A 14926-nucleotide genomic window follows, 5' to 3' on the forward strand; every position below is an offset into this window, starting at 1 on the left:
CGAGAGTCACCACGGTGCACTTGTGTATGTACAAATTATGTTCTTGGCTTGACCGTGCACGGTGTAGGGACACAGGTGAGGTTTGGTGTATGAGGAGGGGGGTAAACAAAGAAAGGGTTAAGGAGGGAACAATGCAGGAGAGGTGCCCTGCTATTCACGCTACTACCCCACAGGGCCTCGCCGCCTCCCTACCCAGCCCGTGAACCTGGTTCGTACCTGGTTCAGCCACGCTCCTCCGGGATCTTGGCTCGGCGGCTCGTGGTGACGTTGGCCTCCAGGCAGTGTCGGGCCTTCTCCCGGAGCCGGTCTTCTTTCCGCCTCGCTCTCTTCTGCTTCTCGTCCTCGGTAGTTCACTCCAAACTCGGTGAAAACACCTTCCTTCTTTACTCCTCCGGCATCGTCACACACGGTTTCATCTTCTTCTTAACCAATAGTGTCGTGCTTACGTCGTGAGGGGGAGTGGTTTCATTGTCCTGCAACACCCATTTAAAGGCACCGTCGATCTTTTCTTCCTGCCTGGGTAACATTATCGGACTGGTATCCCAGCTCCACTCGTCCTGTGGAGAAGGAACAGAAGGGGACGCAGGGGTAGGAACAGACCACCATTCACTGTTGTCAGGGATTTGTTTTAGCGGCCGGCTCTCTTTGTCACACCCCTCCACCCCCCCATTCTCTTGCTACCCCCTCTTCCCCCACTACCCTCTTCACCCCCCCATTCCCCCACTACCTCCTCCACCCCTATTCCCCCGCTACCCCCTCCACCCCGCTACCCCATTCCCCTGCTACCCTCCCACCCCTACCACCCCGCTACCACCTACGACCCCCTCCACCATTTTTATCTCATTTAATTTTAAACTGATTCTAACATCTATTTGCTCACATTACTAGCTGCTTGTTGGTGTATTTAATTTTGTAGTCGATTCTGTTTTTATTCTTCATGTCTGCACCCATACTATGTACTTGTTATGAAAGAACACAACAGACACTAAGGATTTAAGCAGTTTGCCAAAAAGTTGATGGAATAAAATATCTTATGCTGTACATTTTAAAGATATTGCAAGTCACCTCAGAGTTCCATGACCTTTTTAGGTAACTCTGCCTTCTGCCTCGTTTCTCAACAGTCACAGAACTCCTCGATGGTTTGCTGTAACCTTTATAATGTGCAGCAGGGAACTCCATCCCTTATACACTGGTATGGAATGCTAGTTAAAGCTGTTCCCCACTGTGCCTGGGTCATTGCGGTGTTTTATCCTGTATGTTCTAATGATGTATCTGATAAATATGACTCCCGCAGTATTATAAAAACATATATATTCTTGTTTTTGCTTGTATCACATCATTGTATGTTTCTTCCTTGCTACAATGCTCATTCTAGGGTCCGAGTGCTGAGCGCAATTTGTCTCCAGTACATTTACTCTTCCAGTTGGCTCCCACTGAATATAATCGAATTTGTTACATTACTTTTCGAACTTTTAAGTACATGTATTTAAACATTTTTTTTGTTTTGTTTTTTCGTTACATAGGTTGAATCGAGAGATTCTTTAAACAGCATTGCCCTCAAGTTTGATACAACACCGAACGAACTTGTTCAATTAAACAAACTTTTCTCCAGAGCCGTTGTTGCTGGGCAGGTAAGGACCTGGCTCTATTTACCAAAAAAGCTAGCTAAAAGTGCACAATTCACCCAGATAAAAATCTAGCTGATGTTCTCTTGAAACAGGTGGAACAACAGATGTAAAGTATTGGGTGATTAGGAAACAAGTGTTTGATGCAATGGCAGCGCACTTAATGTATGTTAGAATGCTTGTAATGTCCATGACTGCTATTGGGACTAGAGTTAGGCTTTTTGGTACCAAATACTTGAGTGACGGAGGTGGTACGTGTCATACCTCAACCAAATATAATTGAAAGGAACTTAACTGTCCGAACCAATTTGAGTTAAAAAGCGAACACTTAAGAAAAATAGTCCAGACTGGTGCGAGTGCGATCAAGCGGCCAGCGTACTAGCAAAACTGTTGACCTGCTGATAATTATTAGAATGTTATCAATAATGAATTAATTCTTTTTCCTAAACGTCCGCCTGTGGATGCAGTGTCCTTTTGTTTATTGGATTGTAAGCATTCAGCAGCAGGGATGCTTCCAACTGACCAAAAGCAGTGCTTGGTCATTCCAGGGTATTGTCATATTGAAACATTTAAGCTCTTGTCAATAAACCTCTAAGCAGAATGGCTGAGTGATACTACACTCCTGCCTAAGTCTGCTGAATCCTTCCGAGCACTCCAAATGACAGCAGCTATTTGTCGGGTACAACAGGATCATCATAGGAACCTACAGGTCCAACCTTGCAGGTCTTGAATTTTAGCACCAGTTGACCTTGGTGTAGTGTCCTAGCAATCACACAAGGACACGAGGTTCATTATCAACTCTGCTCTTTATTCTCCACGTCTTCTCTCCCCCAGGTCCCTACTCTAACTGCCCTCTTCCTGTGTCCACTCCTCCTCTTCCTCTAGCCCCCTAGCTCCGCCCACACCCAGCTACTAGACTGCACTCCAACATTACATCTCCCCCCTTGTTAACGAAATGAACTTAGCGTCTAACATATTTAAAGTTCCTGGGTCAGCCATACGAGTCCGCGGGCTGTTCGCTCGAGATATACGGACGTATCTCAGTTTGCGTTTTGTGGCCTTCTGCCTCCTCGAATAGAGAACATCTTTTATTACGAGAGTACCTCTTTGCACTTGCGCGACTTCTTGTGTGATGTGCATATGTTCAGATTCATGATGTTTGTTTCTCAACTTCTGAGTGACCCACTCACCTTCAGTGTCTGAGGTGCATATGGAGAGCTCAGTTTGATATCGGCAGTCTGTCCTCCTCTGTGACTCTTGCTCACGTGACGCTTGGTCTCTTTTAAGAGAGGATGTTGTTCTGGTTCCCTTCCGAGTGTCTGCATGTATTTTTACTTCCTTTTCCTTTGTCAGTTCAAGAACAACACTGTCTTCCTGTTTCGAGTCTGGGATGCCAGCCGGTGGGGTATGATCTGTGGAGATCATCTTGGTATGGCTTGGAGATTGATTTGCTGTCTTGGGTTGTCTCTCCCACGCCTGCTCGTGCCCAGAACAGGTAAACCCTGGAACCGGCTGGGTATTTGTGTGTTTCGTTCTCATCCGATGATGACTTGTCTCTCCTGACATGTCCGGCTCCCTTTGCAGATCGACTGGTTGGTCCGTTTTTATTTGGGTGCTAACGGCCACGATGTCTGTTTTCCTTTCATAGGACCAGGACCTTCGAGTCAACCTCGCTGCCCCTATCAGGGGTGACGGTGTAGTATTTGTGTCGCGATGCACCTGTGGTTGATATGACAGGTTGTCTGGTGGAGTGATCGAGTGTGCATTGACGTTAGTGTGAGACGTGTCGCTCTTGACGGGAAGAGTGTCGCTTGGTTCTCTGATGTGTTCGGGTGCTTGTCGCCATGGCCGTTGTCGGGACCACGACTCCGTCGACTCAAAGGATCGGACCGAAATGCTATCTGAATCAGAGGGGTTCTCTGTCACTTCCCTCCGAGAATGTTCCTTTGAGAATGTTGCGCGTGGCCGTTGTCGGGACCACGACTCTGCCGACTCAAAGGATCGGACCGACGTGCTTTCTGAATCAGAGGGGTTCTCCGTCAGTTCCCTCTGTGAGTGTTCCTTTGAGAATGTCTTAACAGGTGGTCTTCGGAACCGGGTAGTCCGTGACGAGCTGCTTTTCACCTCGAAATTGTCTTTGAAATGCTTCTCTGTGTGTCTTTGTTGGAACATCTTCAATGTTGTCTCATTTGGGAGGTTGTTTGATGATTCCGTGCTTGTTCCTTGTGCTTGATCCCAAGCTTTTGCCTCTTCGTCCTTCTCGCCTGAGGTTAACCATCTCCGCTCTGTTTTTTCGTTGTCGCGGGGCCCATGGATGCATGGATCTTTTCTTGCTGCTTGTTGTTGTGGAGGACCAGTCTGTCTTGTGCGATCTGGTTCTCCTTCCCGATTGTTTGGTGCTCTAATATCTCTGATCTGATGGTGGTGTGTTCTCCTGTCAGCTGTTTCCTCGGACTCATCTTCACTCCTTGGCGATTGATGTTCCGGCGTTGATTTCCGGTGTTGACCATTGCGACCCCTTCTTCTATGGTTTGTCTTTATCCCCCACTTGTTGTGCAGAATGCCATTTTGTCCAGGAGTGCAATCTGTCACTCTGGACGCTCCCTCCTCGTCAGAGTGGCCTGTGTGATACTTTGAATGACTCCTTGAGGGACTCCTGGGGGATGAATAACTCCTGGGAGTTGTTATTTGGATGGTTGACTCTGCGTAATCTTTGGTTGATTCTGAGTAGTCAGACGCTGAGTGATCTGACTCTGAGTACTCCTTGTCACTTTCCTTGTCACTGTGTCTCTCCCATTGTCTTTAAGCTGGTCTGCCTTCTCTCTCTCTCCTTTTGTGTTTGTTTGATTTCTGAGTTCTCTCTTCCCATGTATCTCGTAGTTTTGCACTCAGGTGCACATCCATCGATTTGTCTCTTGCTTGGACTTGCATTCCAATTTCAGCTTTCTTGATAATTTCCTTTAGCGACCAATGCCCTCTCAGTATTTTGTGCTTTGTTTCGGGGTTTTCACAGCCTTCAATTATTCGGAGCCGAACAGCATCCTCATTTGTAAACGTGTTGAAATGGCAGCCTTGTACCAGACTTTGCAACCGAGTGATGAAATGTGGCAATGGTTCGCCTGGTTCCTGCCGTGCTGTGTTGAAGACCATGCGATTATGATCCACATCTGCCTGTGCATCGAGATGGGCACAGAGTTCCTCTTGGAGTCTATCATAGATGTCCGCTTCTTCTTTGGAAAATGTTCTAATTGGGCATCGGCCACCAGGACCCACCAGATGGAGGAGTAGCACCAGACATTTTCTTTCTCTTTGCTCACTGTTGGCTTTCAAGAAATCGTCCAATGTTTCCAGCCACCAGTGCCGTTTGAGGCCCTTGATCCAATTGTCAATCTGCGCCGCTGGGGGCGATACTTCAATGTGTGGAGTGAAATATTGAGCTACGTCTCCTCCCGCTATAATAGAGGGAGGTTCTGATCTGTCGTAGACGCGGGGCATTGTGCTGTTCACTTTCCTTCGGGTTTTCCTTTCGACTGTTGCAAATTCTCCAGCCACATTATCGATGAGATAGTCTGGTGTTTGTGGTGCTCGTTGTTTCTGCTTGTGTTTTAGCTTGAGCTTGATTGTCAGTTCTTCCTTCAGTTCACTCATGCTTGGTCAACATTGCACCCTTGAATTTATCCATGGTTAGCGACAATGTTGGGTTTCACTTGCTTGTTGTGTGTGTTTATTGGCTGCTTCACACTTGCTTTGGCTCGTGCTCGTTGCTGATTCTGTTGTAATTATTTATGCATTGTCTTTATTTATGTTTGCTTGTTGCTTCTTTTATTTTATAGACACGTGTTATTTCATTACATCCGCCACTGCGCATTCGCTTGCGTTTCTTACTGTTCGCGTTTCCACCCGTGCTGACATTTGTATTGTCAATGCTTGTTTAAGTCACTCTTTTGGTTGCTCTTGCTTGTTAGTTGATTCACACTCGTGTTTGCATGTGCTTATTTTGTTTTGGTTGCCAAGACGTGTTCATTATTGTCCACGCGCCGTTATCCACGCTTATTTATTTGCCTTACCAATGCCTATTTCTTTGCATTTATCAGTGCTTGTTTATTGGCACATACCAAGGCTCGTTGACTTGCATGCACCAATGCTTGTTTATTTGCATGCACCAATGCTTGCTTGCTTGTCTTTGCCAATGTTTGTTTGGTCTTCGCCAATGCTTGTTTGTTTGCATATACCACTGTTTGTTTATTTGCTCCCATCAATGCTCGTTTGTTCTTCGCCAATGCTTGTTTGTTTTCTCAGGTACCTCGGTGTTTTGTCAAACCTGCATTTAGTGTTGCACCAACTTGTGCTTGTTTATTTATCTGGTTTGCTTGGCATTAGCTCGTGCTTGTTGTCCTCAAGTGCTCTGGTCTGCCAAGGCTTGTTTATTTGGTGACGCCTGACTTTAAAATGGCCGCTCTCTGGACATCCAGGGGTCTCTCTCTGGGTTGCCTGACTTCAAAGATGGCCGCCCAATTCTCACGAGACTTGGCCACATGCAGCTCTTCTCACCATGCAAGCTTCACAGCGCTTCATAGCGCTTCACAGCTCTTCACAGGGACTCACCCCAGCCTTCATTTCAGTCCCACGCCTTCCTTCTGGGGTTATTTCTTCACTACCACCAGGTAAGCTCACGGAATTCACTTTGACGCGATCTCTGGACACAGATGCGAATTCCCACGCATCGGGGGTGAGGTTTTCAACAAAGCGGCACAGTTTTTCTTTTACGGGATGGCGCTTCTTCTCACAGCGCTCAGCCAGTCCCCAACATTTACTCCAGCAGTGCAGCAGGGTCGGGGTGGGCTCCCGAGCCCTTGCTCAGTTTCCTTTAGCCTCGCTTCAGCCCGTACTCACGTGGGCACATGCAGTCTTTCCTTGGCGCGAACAGCGTTCGATTACAAATTCCTCCCTGGTACTCGAGCAGCACTTCGTTCAGCTGCGCCAGGGGTCTTCATGCAATTCACTGATTGCGAAGTGTAGACCTTCTTCTCTGGTCCTCGTGACGGCGATCTTTGGCGGGCTCGCGTGTCGCAACAGCAACTCGGTCAGTGCGACGCCCAGGGACACTGCTCAATTAGGGGTCTTGGGATGGCGAACTGCCAGATCCCACCCTCGTCGCCAGTTGTAGTGTCCTAGCAATCACACAAGGACACGAGGTTCATTATCAACTCTGTTCTTTATTCTCCACGTCTTCTCTCCCCCAGGTCCCTACTCTAACTGCCCTCTTCCTGTGTCCACTCCTCCTCTTCCTCTAGCCCCCTAGCTCCGCCCACACCCAGCTACTAGACTGCACTCCAACATTACACTTGGGTCAGTTTTTTTTAATGCAACACTTCTCATTTGGTGTATTACCTTGCAGCTGCCCCACCCACAACGCCTTCAAACTGACAGTTTTCCTAGTCAAGGTAAGATGCACCAGGTCAGTAGAATGGCTTAACTGATTTTGATATAGGTCCTGCATATAAAGATTAATGCAGGTTGAGGAACAGTGTTCACATGCAGGTTATCCTTGCATCAGACACTAATGCCTTTGTTATCTTACACATTCCGACAAGCCAGGGAATTAAAAATGTCCTAGCACACATGAAGGAAAGTTTGTTTTATTAAGGGCACAGAGGCGATAATTATGCTCTACTTTCTTTTATTTCCATATCCAGCAGTGTTTAACTTTAACTTTAAAACTATCTTTCCCATGAACCATAGGGAAAGGTCAACAAACAGGTGGACCAATCTGTCGTCCTGAACTCCATCAAGAGTCAGGGCTTAAGGGATACGTCCTCTTTCTTGACTGCGACGTTCTGCCAGTCACCAAATTCCTCTAGTCTGCTTGGCAGGTTTTGGATCTACAAGAAGTCAGAGTAAAACAAAGATAAACCTGAACTTGTATACCCTGGACTTTCTGAAAACTATAACCATGGCAAGCAAAGAGCAACAATATAGGAGGATATCCTTACATAGTGATGTATTAGGAAAACTCTAACACTGGTCAATAAAGTATTGTAAACAAAAACCTAAGGTTAAACTTATACCATAAGTCTGTCTGGAACACTTTCATCCCCTGTCTCTTAGGCCGGTGGGAAAGGGTGACTGATGACCTCCGGAAACTCTGGGCAGGAATAATACTCGCCTCCGTATCCTTAATAGAATTGAAACTTTCCTTCATGTGTACTAGAACATTTTTCATTCTAAGGCTTGACTGGAGGCGAGGATTATGCTAGTTTAAAGCATGTCGACCACTATGGAAGCCATGTCCACCACTGTTTTGAAATAGAATCTTTTAAACATGGAATCTGAAGACCAGTCTGCGGCATTAATTATGTCTTTGAGGTGGGCTCCGAGTGAGAAAGCTTTGGATGCCATATCCCCTCTGACTGAATGGGCACCAAAGTGCGAAATGTCAATGCCCGCCTCTTACGTGACACATCTGATCCATCTAGCTATGGTGGGTGAAGAGACCTCTTTGAAAGGTTTCCTGAGAGAAATCAATAACTGATTCTCCCCATGTGGACGATGTTCATCTGTCATACTTTCTTAAGTCTTCAAACAACGTACGACACACAGCTTGGGATGCCTGTCAAATGCAGGATATGAAATCGTCCTGCACCCCGACTTCGTGTGACGAGAAGTATGGAAGTTGACCCCCTGAGGGGTGAAGATTCAACCAGAAAGGTCTAGGGCCCTCACATCAGACATACTTCTACAGCAGACCAGGCACAAAAGCATGGGTAGTATTGACGAAAACTCCTTCCTTGACGGGTATTTATTCGCCTGCCACATCTTAAAGAGGGATAATACCTTGTTAACATCCTATAGCTTACAGTATCTGGGTTGCGGTGAAAGTGACAGACGGATACCCCTCATGAGCTTGCAAATCAACGGATGCTCACCCATTGCTTCCCCTTGAATCGTTGCATGGCCCGCCAAAATAATGGATCTGTAGGAATTGATAGTGCAGTATGCCAAGCCTTCAGAAGCCAGGGAAGCCAGGAAATTCAGGATGTAAACCACTTCGCACCCCACGGGATCTTGATCTTTCCTAAGGCACCAACCCACCTACCTGGACCAGGCTGGTCTGTAGCACTTGTTGGTGTTGTCTGCCCAGGCTGCTGCCAAAATCCTTTGAGCTATTCTTGATAGGCCACAGAGTTTCCAACATTGCTGGAAATCCGCCAGGCCATGAGGGGCATCCCGTTCTATAGGATCAGAGGATGGGGACCTCCCTGGGGATCCCAAAGATTATTCTGATCTTGGGCTAGAAGTATTGGAGAATCCCAGGAAAGTTCCAGAAGAACTGGAAGCTATATTTGGAACCTCCAATAGGGTGTGATCAGCACCACCCTCGCTTGCTGTTTGCAGACCTGCGTTGATAGGCACATTATCATGGCAAATGGTGAGAATGCATAACCCCACTCCTGCGATCAATCTTGGAGGAAGGCATCTGTGGCTGCTGCCAGGGGGGTTCAGCTTCCAGCTGAAAAACTTGGGAAGTTGATGGTCTAGGCGGGAGGCAAAAAGATCCGCAGAGAACGGACCCACAGAGATTGCAGTCTCTGGAAGACTCGAGGGTCCCGCTGCCAGAAGCTCCTATCTGTCCATGCCCTGGAGCACCAGTTCGTGATCATATTGGCCGTCCTGGAAAGGTATTCCGCCGACACCGATACATTGCGGTTGAGACAAAATGTCCAAAACTCCTTGGCCATGTCCGCTAGTGCCTTGGACTTGGTGCCACCCAGGTGGTTTATATAACGGACTGCTGAGACATTGTCCATCTTGAGAAGTACGCTGCAGCTGAACTTGTCCTTGGTCCAACACTTGATGGCAAGGTAGCTGCCAATAGTTCTAGGCAATTGATGTGGAGAAGTTGCTCGTCTGCGGACCACTTTCTGCCTGTAAAGGAGTACTGCAGCAACCTTCCCAGCCTGATTTGCTGTCGTCCGACTCTATAACCAAGTCTGGAGCTGAGCCTGGCCAGGCCTCCATGTGGTCTAACCACCACCGCATCTCTAGCCTCACTTCTTCTGTAAGTTGGACCTGCACCGTATACTGCAGACCTTTCCTCAGGTGGGAGGCTTTGAGACGTTGGAGGGCCTTGTAGTGGAGAGGGCCCTGGAAGATGGCCTGTATAGAGGACGACAGGAGACCCACTATTCTTGTGATCTGCCGGAGAGAAGTAGTATGCTTGGCTAGGGTTCTCCTGAGTGCCCTTCGAATATTTGAGTTTTTCCTGGCTGGTAAACTTAAGGTTTTGTTCACTGAGTCTATGATGAGCCCCAGAAAGTTAGTTTGCCTCTCTGGTATAAGGAGGGACTTCTTTTTGTTGATAACAGAGGCCAGTCTTTGCAGTAAGGCCACTGCCTGTAGTTGTTCCATCTGAGGTAATAGCCTCCCAATTGCGCATTAACAAAGCCAACCTGCCCCTTACTTGTGACTGTTGGGAGAGGAAAACTTTTACCTGATTGGGCCTGGAAGTGACCCCTGGCGGTGCCTCTGGAGCCTCCACCTCAGTAGTTTCATCTGGATTGGAAGAACTCTCCTTGCTTGGGTTGCTCCTGTTTTTTTCTTGAGGTTTCTGACAGGGGCTTGGGTATAGAAGCTGCTGGTTGAGCACCCCCTACTATGGCTGGCCCCAACAAAAACCTACAGGTGGAAAACCCTTTATATAGAAGTTTGCGCCTTGTCCAAGGTGGTAAGTGTGGCCACGAATTTGCTCAATTACTTGACAAACGGCTCCCTGAAGAGCCCCCCCCCTCTGCACCCCCACCCCTGAGCCACAGTGCCTGCCTCTGAAGAAGTGAGGTCCCCAAATTTGGGGTTAACTTTTAACAGAAAGGAAGGCTGTCTCTCAGTTAAGAAGGCGCAATTAGCATTGCCCAGAAACACTATAGCGTGCTAAGCCCAGCCTGACACTGACTCGGAAGAGAGAGGGGAATTGGAACCCTTCGCTTCTTCAGCGATGTCCAGGATCTTGATGAGTGTACCACAGGCGTCGAGGAGCTTATCCTGGCACACCCTCCAGGACCTATCTATCCCTTTCTTGGGGTCATGGATGTATTTTTGCAGAAACGTTGACATTCTGGGATCTATCTCCAGAGTGACCGCCGCCTTACCTGCGAGGGAGGGGCGCGGGCATTCGCCTTAAGGCAGGCTCTAACCTTCTTCTCCAGGTGCTTCCTAAGCCAACTGGCTATGAACTGGGCAACCTTGTCTGCGGGGACCCATTCCGTGGAACGTGGGTGCAGACAGTCCTCCGGGACCAGCATGTCTGAAGGGGCTTCTACGCCGCCCGCAGGGGGGGCGCCAGGGCCTGAAGGGGCTCTCTTCATCTGTGGATTCGCTTGGGGACTCATTGTCTTCATCCCCTCTGCCCTGCGGGGGATAAGGGAGGAACCTCGCTCAGTGGGTCAGGGTGGTTGAGGGAAGGGCAGGCTAGGGAGGCCTTTTTAAGGCGTTCAAAGGCGCCAAAGTCAATGGATGAATCAGATTTGCCCTTGTGGGTGTGTGTAAGGGAGGGGGGTGTCCTTAGGAGGGGGCTTGTCAGCTTATGCGTAGGCTATTTCCATGAGGCGTTGTTCAAAGGGACCCTTGGCTGCCGCGACTGCCTGGTGGATGGAGGCAGAACTCGTTGTCTAGTGGGAAGACCTGTAGGGACTCCTCCTCAACATGTTCCTCCATGACCACTGCAAGCAGCTTAACCAGTTTGACAAATAATAATGAGAGGTGGGGTGGAACCTTACTTGTGTTCTCACTGCCCCACTTCATCTCGTGAACGTCAGGTTCTTATGTATTTGGCGGCTTTGGCAAGCCCTTAATTTGGTCACGCAGGCGACGATGCTGGGCACAGACTCCCATGGGGTGGACGCACCCTGATAATGAGGGTGTACTGGACTCCTGGACCAGGCCCCAGTGGCAGCCAAAGAAGGCAGGTACTCTCCTGCTAGGAGCATCTTGCTCCAATTACCAATTTTGAAAGGCACAGAGTTACCAACCCGTTTCAGAGACCGGCGTCCGGCTGCCTAAATTAGTTACCAACCTGAAATACAGTCTCATCAGCTTGCAGGCAGCTCGAGGCAAAGACAGAGGCTCGGCAGGATGCGTTGCTGTTGGATTTAAAACTAACAGGAAACTTGCATCCCCCTTGAAGCAAAGAGACGCGGTTTGCATTGTACGCACGCCCTATAGCTGCTCCCGGCCGCCACCACAGTGACTAGTCTTTTGAAGCTGCAGCGAGTGGAGCGATGAGAGATGCTCCAGTGGCAATGGGAATCGCTTCGCACCACCATGTAACAGTTGCAAAAGCTAAAGAAGCATGCAATCTAGAGAAAAAACACCAATAAGCATCACAAGAATAAGAGGAAAATTTGTGACTTAACTGCCGGAGAGCAGGAAAAGAAAGAGGATGTATCCCAGAAACCCTGTGGCTTTCATGGAGTTCAGGACGGCTGATTGGTCCACCTTTTTGTTGACCTTTTCCTATGGTTCATGGGAAAGATCGTTTTTACGTTAAAATTAAACACTGCTGGATATAGAAATAAAAGAAAGTAGAGCAAAATCCTCGCCTCCGGTCCTGCCATAGAATCATGCTAATCATGCGAATGTAGACTCCATTAATGGATGACTGTCGACCAGTCTGCCAAAAACATTGCATTGACTTCCACTTTTACTTCAAAGTAAAGCAGTTCCTAGGTTACTTTTGTCCTAACATTTGAGAAGGTAAAATATAGTCAGTCAGCTACTGCCATATAGTGCAGCCCAGTCAATTTTCAGGTGATTTTGACACCATCTGCCAACATCATGCCATGACATCTTGCTGAGCTTAGGAGTCAATTGAGAAGAACTAAGTGTGACTTTCGTTTTTAAGCCCTAAATATCCAGACAGTGCCCTCACAGCACTTCTCATTTTCAGAATATCTTGTGGTTTCTCTTTGAATGTGGTATCCCAGGTGATTTCCAGGAACTGATCAAACATGTGATCTCAAACTGGCTGTCCCATCAGATATTTATGGTAGGACAATATGAGTGTATGTGTGCTGTAACATTTCTATTATGTACTGCATTTACCAGGATACAAAGGGGAGAACTGAGCTGGGATGTGAGGCAGTGTTCTCCCAACCCCTCTTCTTGTCAAGTACTCCAGTTTTTATCTGGTTTGTGGGCGCCCTTTCTGAGTTGCATGACTAAAAAGAGCAGCAGTTATAATGTGCCTGTTATGGGAGGTGTCGGGTGAAGTTCATGTTCTGGACAACTGTTTGAAACATGGTGTGGCTGCGTTGCTATGCTGCTAAATGGTATTGCAAAGTGTGTGAGAACAGATTGAGACACGTGAACAGGTGCTTAACCATTTTTAGTGGGGATTATACCATTAAGTTGAAGACATCATTGATATGGATAAGTTGGTCCAAAGGAAATTCCATGAAACTGTTGTCAGGAAGAACTAAATGGGGTCCATCCAGGTGCAAAACAAATGTCCAACCTCTGGTGACATGGTTGAGCAACCAGTACATAATAAACGAGGTGCACCAAGGTAAGGGAAAAGTTCATCCCATGGAGGCACTATGAAGCAACCAAGAATTTTTTCTGATGCATCAAAGGTCGAGAGATGGAAATCTATAGGCAGGGGAAGGTGGCTAGCTAGCTCAGTCCAGGAATATGCATATGTGGTTTGGAGATCAAATCATCAAACATTTTCTGCAACATTATTATATAAAGCAGGTGAATCGTTAGCAACTAAAAAGAAAATTGGTACAAGACTGGCAGGCAGAATCCGCATAGAGCACTTGTATCCCAGCAGTGTTCCTCTGGCTGTACTAGTGTAAGAAGATTTGAAAAATGGGTTTACCTAGGATTCATTTGGCCCCTCCTGTTGCATTAGACACACAATATTCAATGTCTCAAACTTTTTTTAGAAAAAGGATCATAAAAGAGCAGTGCTCCAGGGGAGGCACACAGACAAGACTAGGATAGTAAGCCAATGAATAAAAAGCAAGCAAATGAGTGACAATAAAGCAAACAATAGTGAACATTGGGTGGACTGTAGCAAATTTAAATTCGCTTAGTTCTCTTGTAGGGGATTTCCATTATAGTCCTAACCGTTGAATAGTCCCGCCCATCTGTGGGGACCCCGGAGCACTTTATCCAATATAACTTCTTAAGTGCTGAAGTTTTCCTTTCTTCGCAAAGGCCTTGAAAAGTCACTCAAGAAAGTCATAATGCAGCCAAGGGCAAGACTACAGTGGCCAGAATTCTTCATCTTGGAGTGGCAAAAGAACAGGCTGCAATGAAATATGCGCCCAGTACCTGAATAATGTTGTAAGGGCACTGAAAAAGAACCTTTACAAACCCTTTTGCTATTTGAAACATATAAAGTGTAAGGCAATGTAGCCCATAGTCTGCCATTAGAATCTGAAGAAAAAGGAGGCTGTGTCTTTAAGAGCAGAGACTTCCAATATCCCATCATGCTAAGCCAGAGGCAGTTACCTCAGTTCTTTTTTCTGGCTCTTTCTGACAGGACCCTTGGAGTTGAACTCAACCTATCTAGGTTTTTTCTTCAGTATCGAACTTTAAAATATTGTGTTTTTGCTTCACTTGACGTCTTTTGTCTTTCTCTGTTGAGTGAGGTTTTTTCCAGACAGGAAAAAGCTTTTTTCCTACTTGAAATGAAATCTCTCTTTGACAAATGCCCTCGCTGTGACAGGAAAAAGGCCAAAACAGACTCCCACAAGGTTATTTGTCTACCATCTTCTCGCCTTCCTGCTTCCTGTGACATCTGCAAGACCTTCTCCAGATAAACCTTGTGTGACAAGGAGAAGATTTGCCTAAAGGGAAGAGAAGAAAGAAGAAAAGAGCAAGAAGCCAGTGGGACCTCAGAGTGAAAGGGAGGTAAGTCTCCCCCCTGAGCTCTCACCTCAGCCTCCAGTGGTTGTGGGAGGTATGAGAGGTGTTTTTCAGGCAGAAAATGCTATCGGTCCCGATTGACGTACAGGCGTTAGATGTCGAGAGGAGGTACATCGCCGACATGCTCGTCGTCATTGACTGGCTCGATGTCAAACGTTGATGATTGACGTGAAGAACCACACAAGCGATGTTGAGAGATTCCGACTCGCAGTCACTGTGAAGTGGGTGGTCGATGCCGAGAGCCGAGCGACGACAAGTGTGGTCTACGTAGAGCGTGATCATCGTTGAGAAGCCAGTCTGCATCACGAGCAAGTTTATGTTCACAGGGTTCGACCTCAAGGAGCCGATCGTCGTCAAAAACCAGTTGATGG

General features: G+C 47.3%; 1 protein-coding gene across 5 annotated transcripts in view; it reads left to right on the forward strand.

The window, feature by feature from the left end:
- The window catches only part of OXR1 (oxidation resistance 1), a 1826889-nt gene that overhangs the window by 1323539 nt on the left and 488424 nt on the right, over nucleotides 1-14926 (forward strand). For all 5 annotated transcript variants that reach the window (XM_086966107.1, XM_086966110.1, XM_086966106.1 and 2 more), the window contains one exon: nucleotides 1524-1631. In XM_086966107.1, the coding sequence (XP_086822233.1) occupies nucleotides 1524-1631 (108 nt within the window). The remainder of the gene's footprint in view (nucleotides 1-1523; nucleotides 1632-14926) is intronic.

Source organism: Lissotriton vulgaris, chromosome 4_1, assembly GCF_964263255.1.
Source record: "Lissotriton vulgaris chromosome 4_1, aLisVul1.2, whole genome shotgun sequence".
Taxonomy (NCBI): domain Eukaryota; kingdom Metazoa; phylum Chordata; class Amphibia; order Caudata; family Salamandridae; genus Lissotriton; species Lissotriton vulgaris.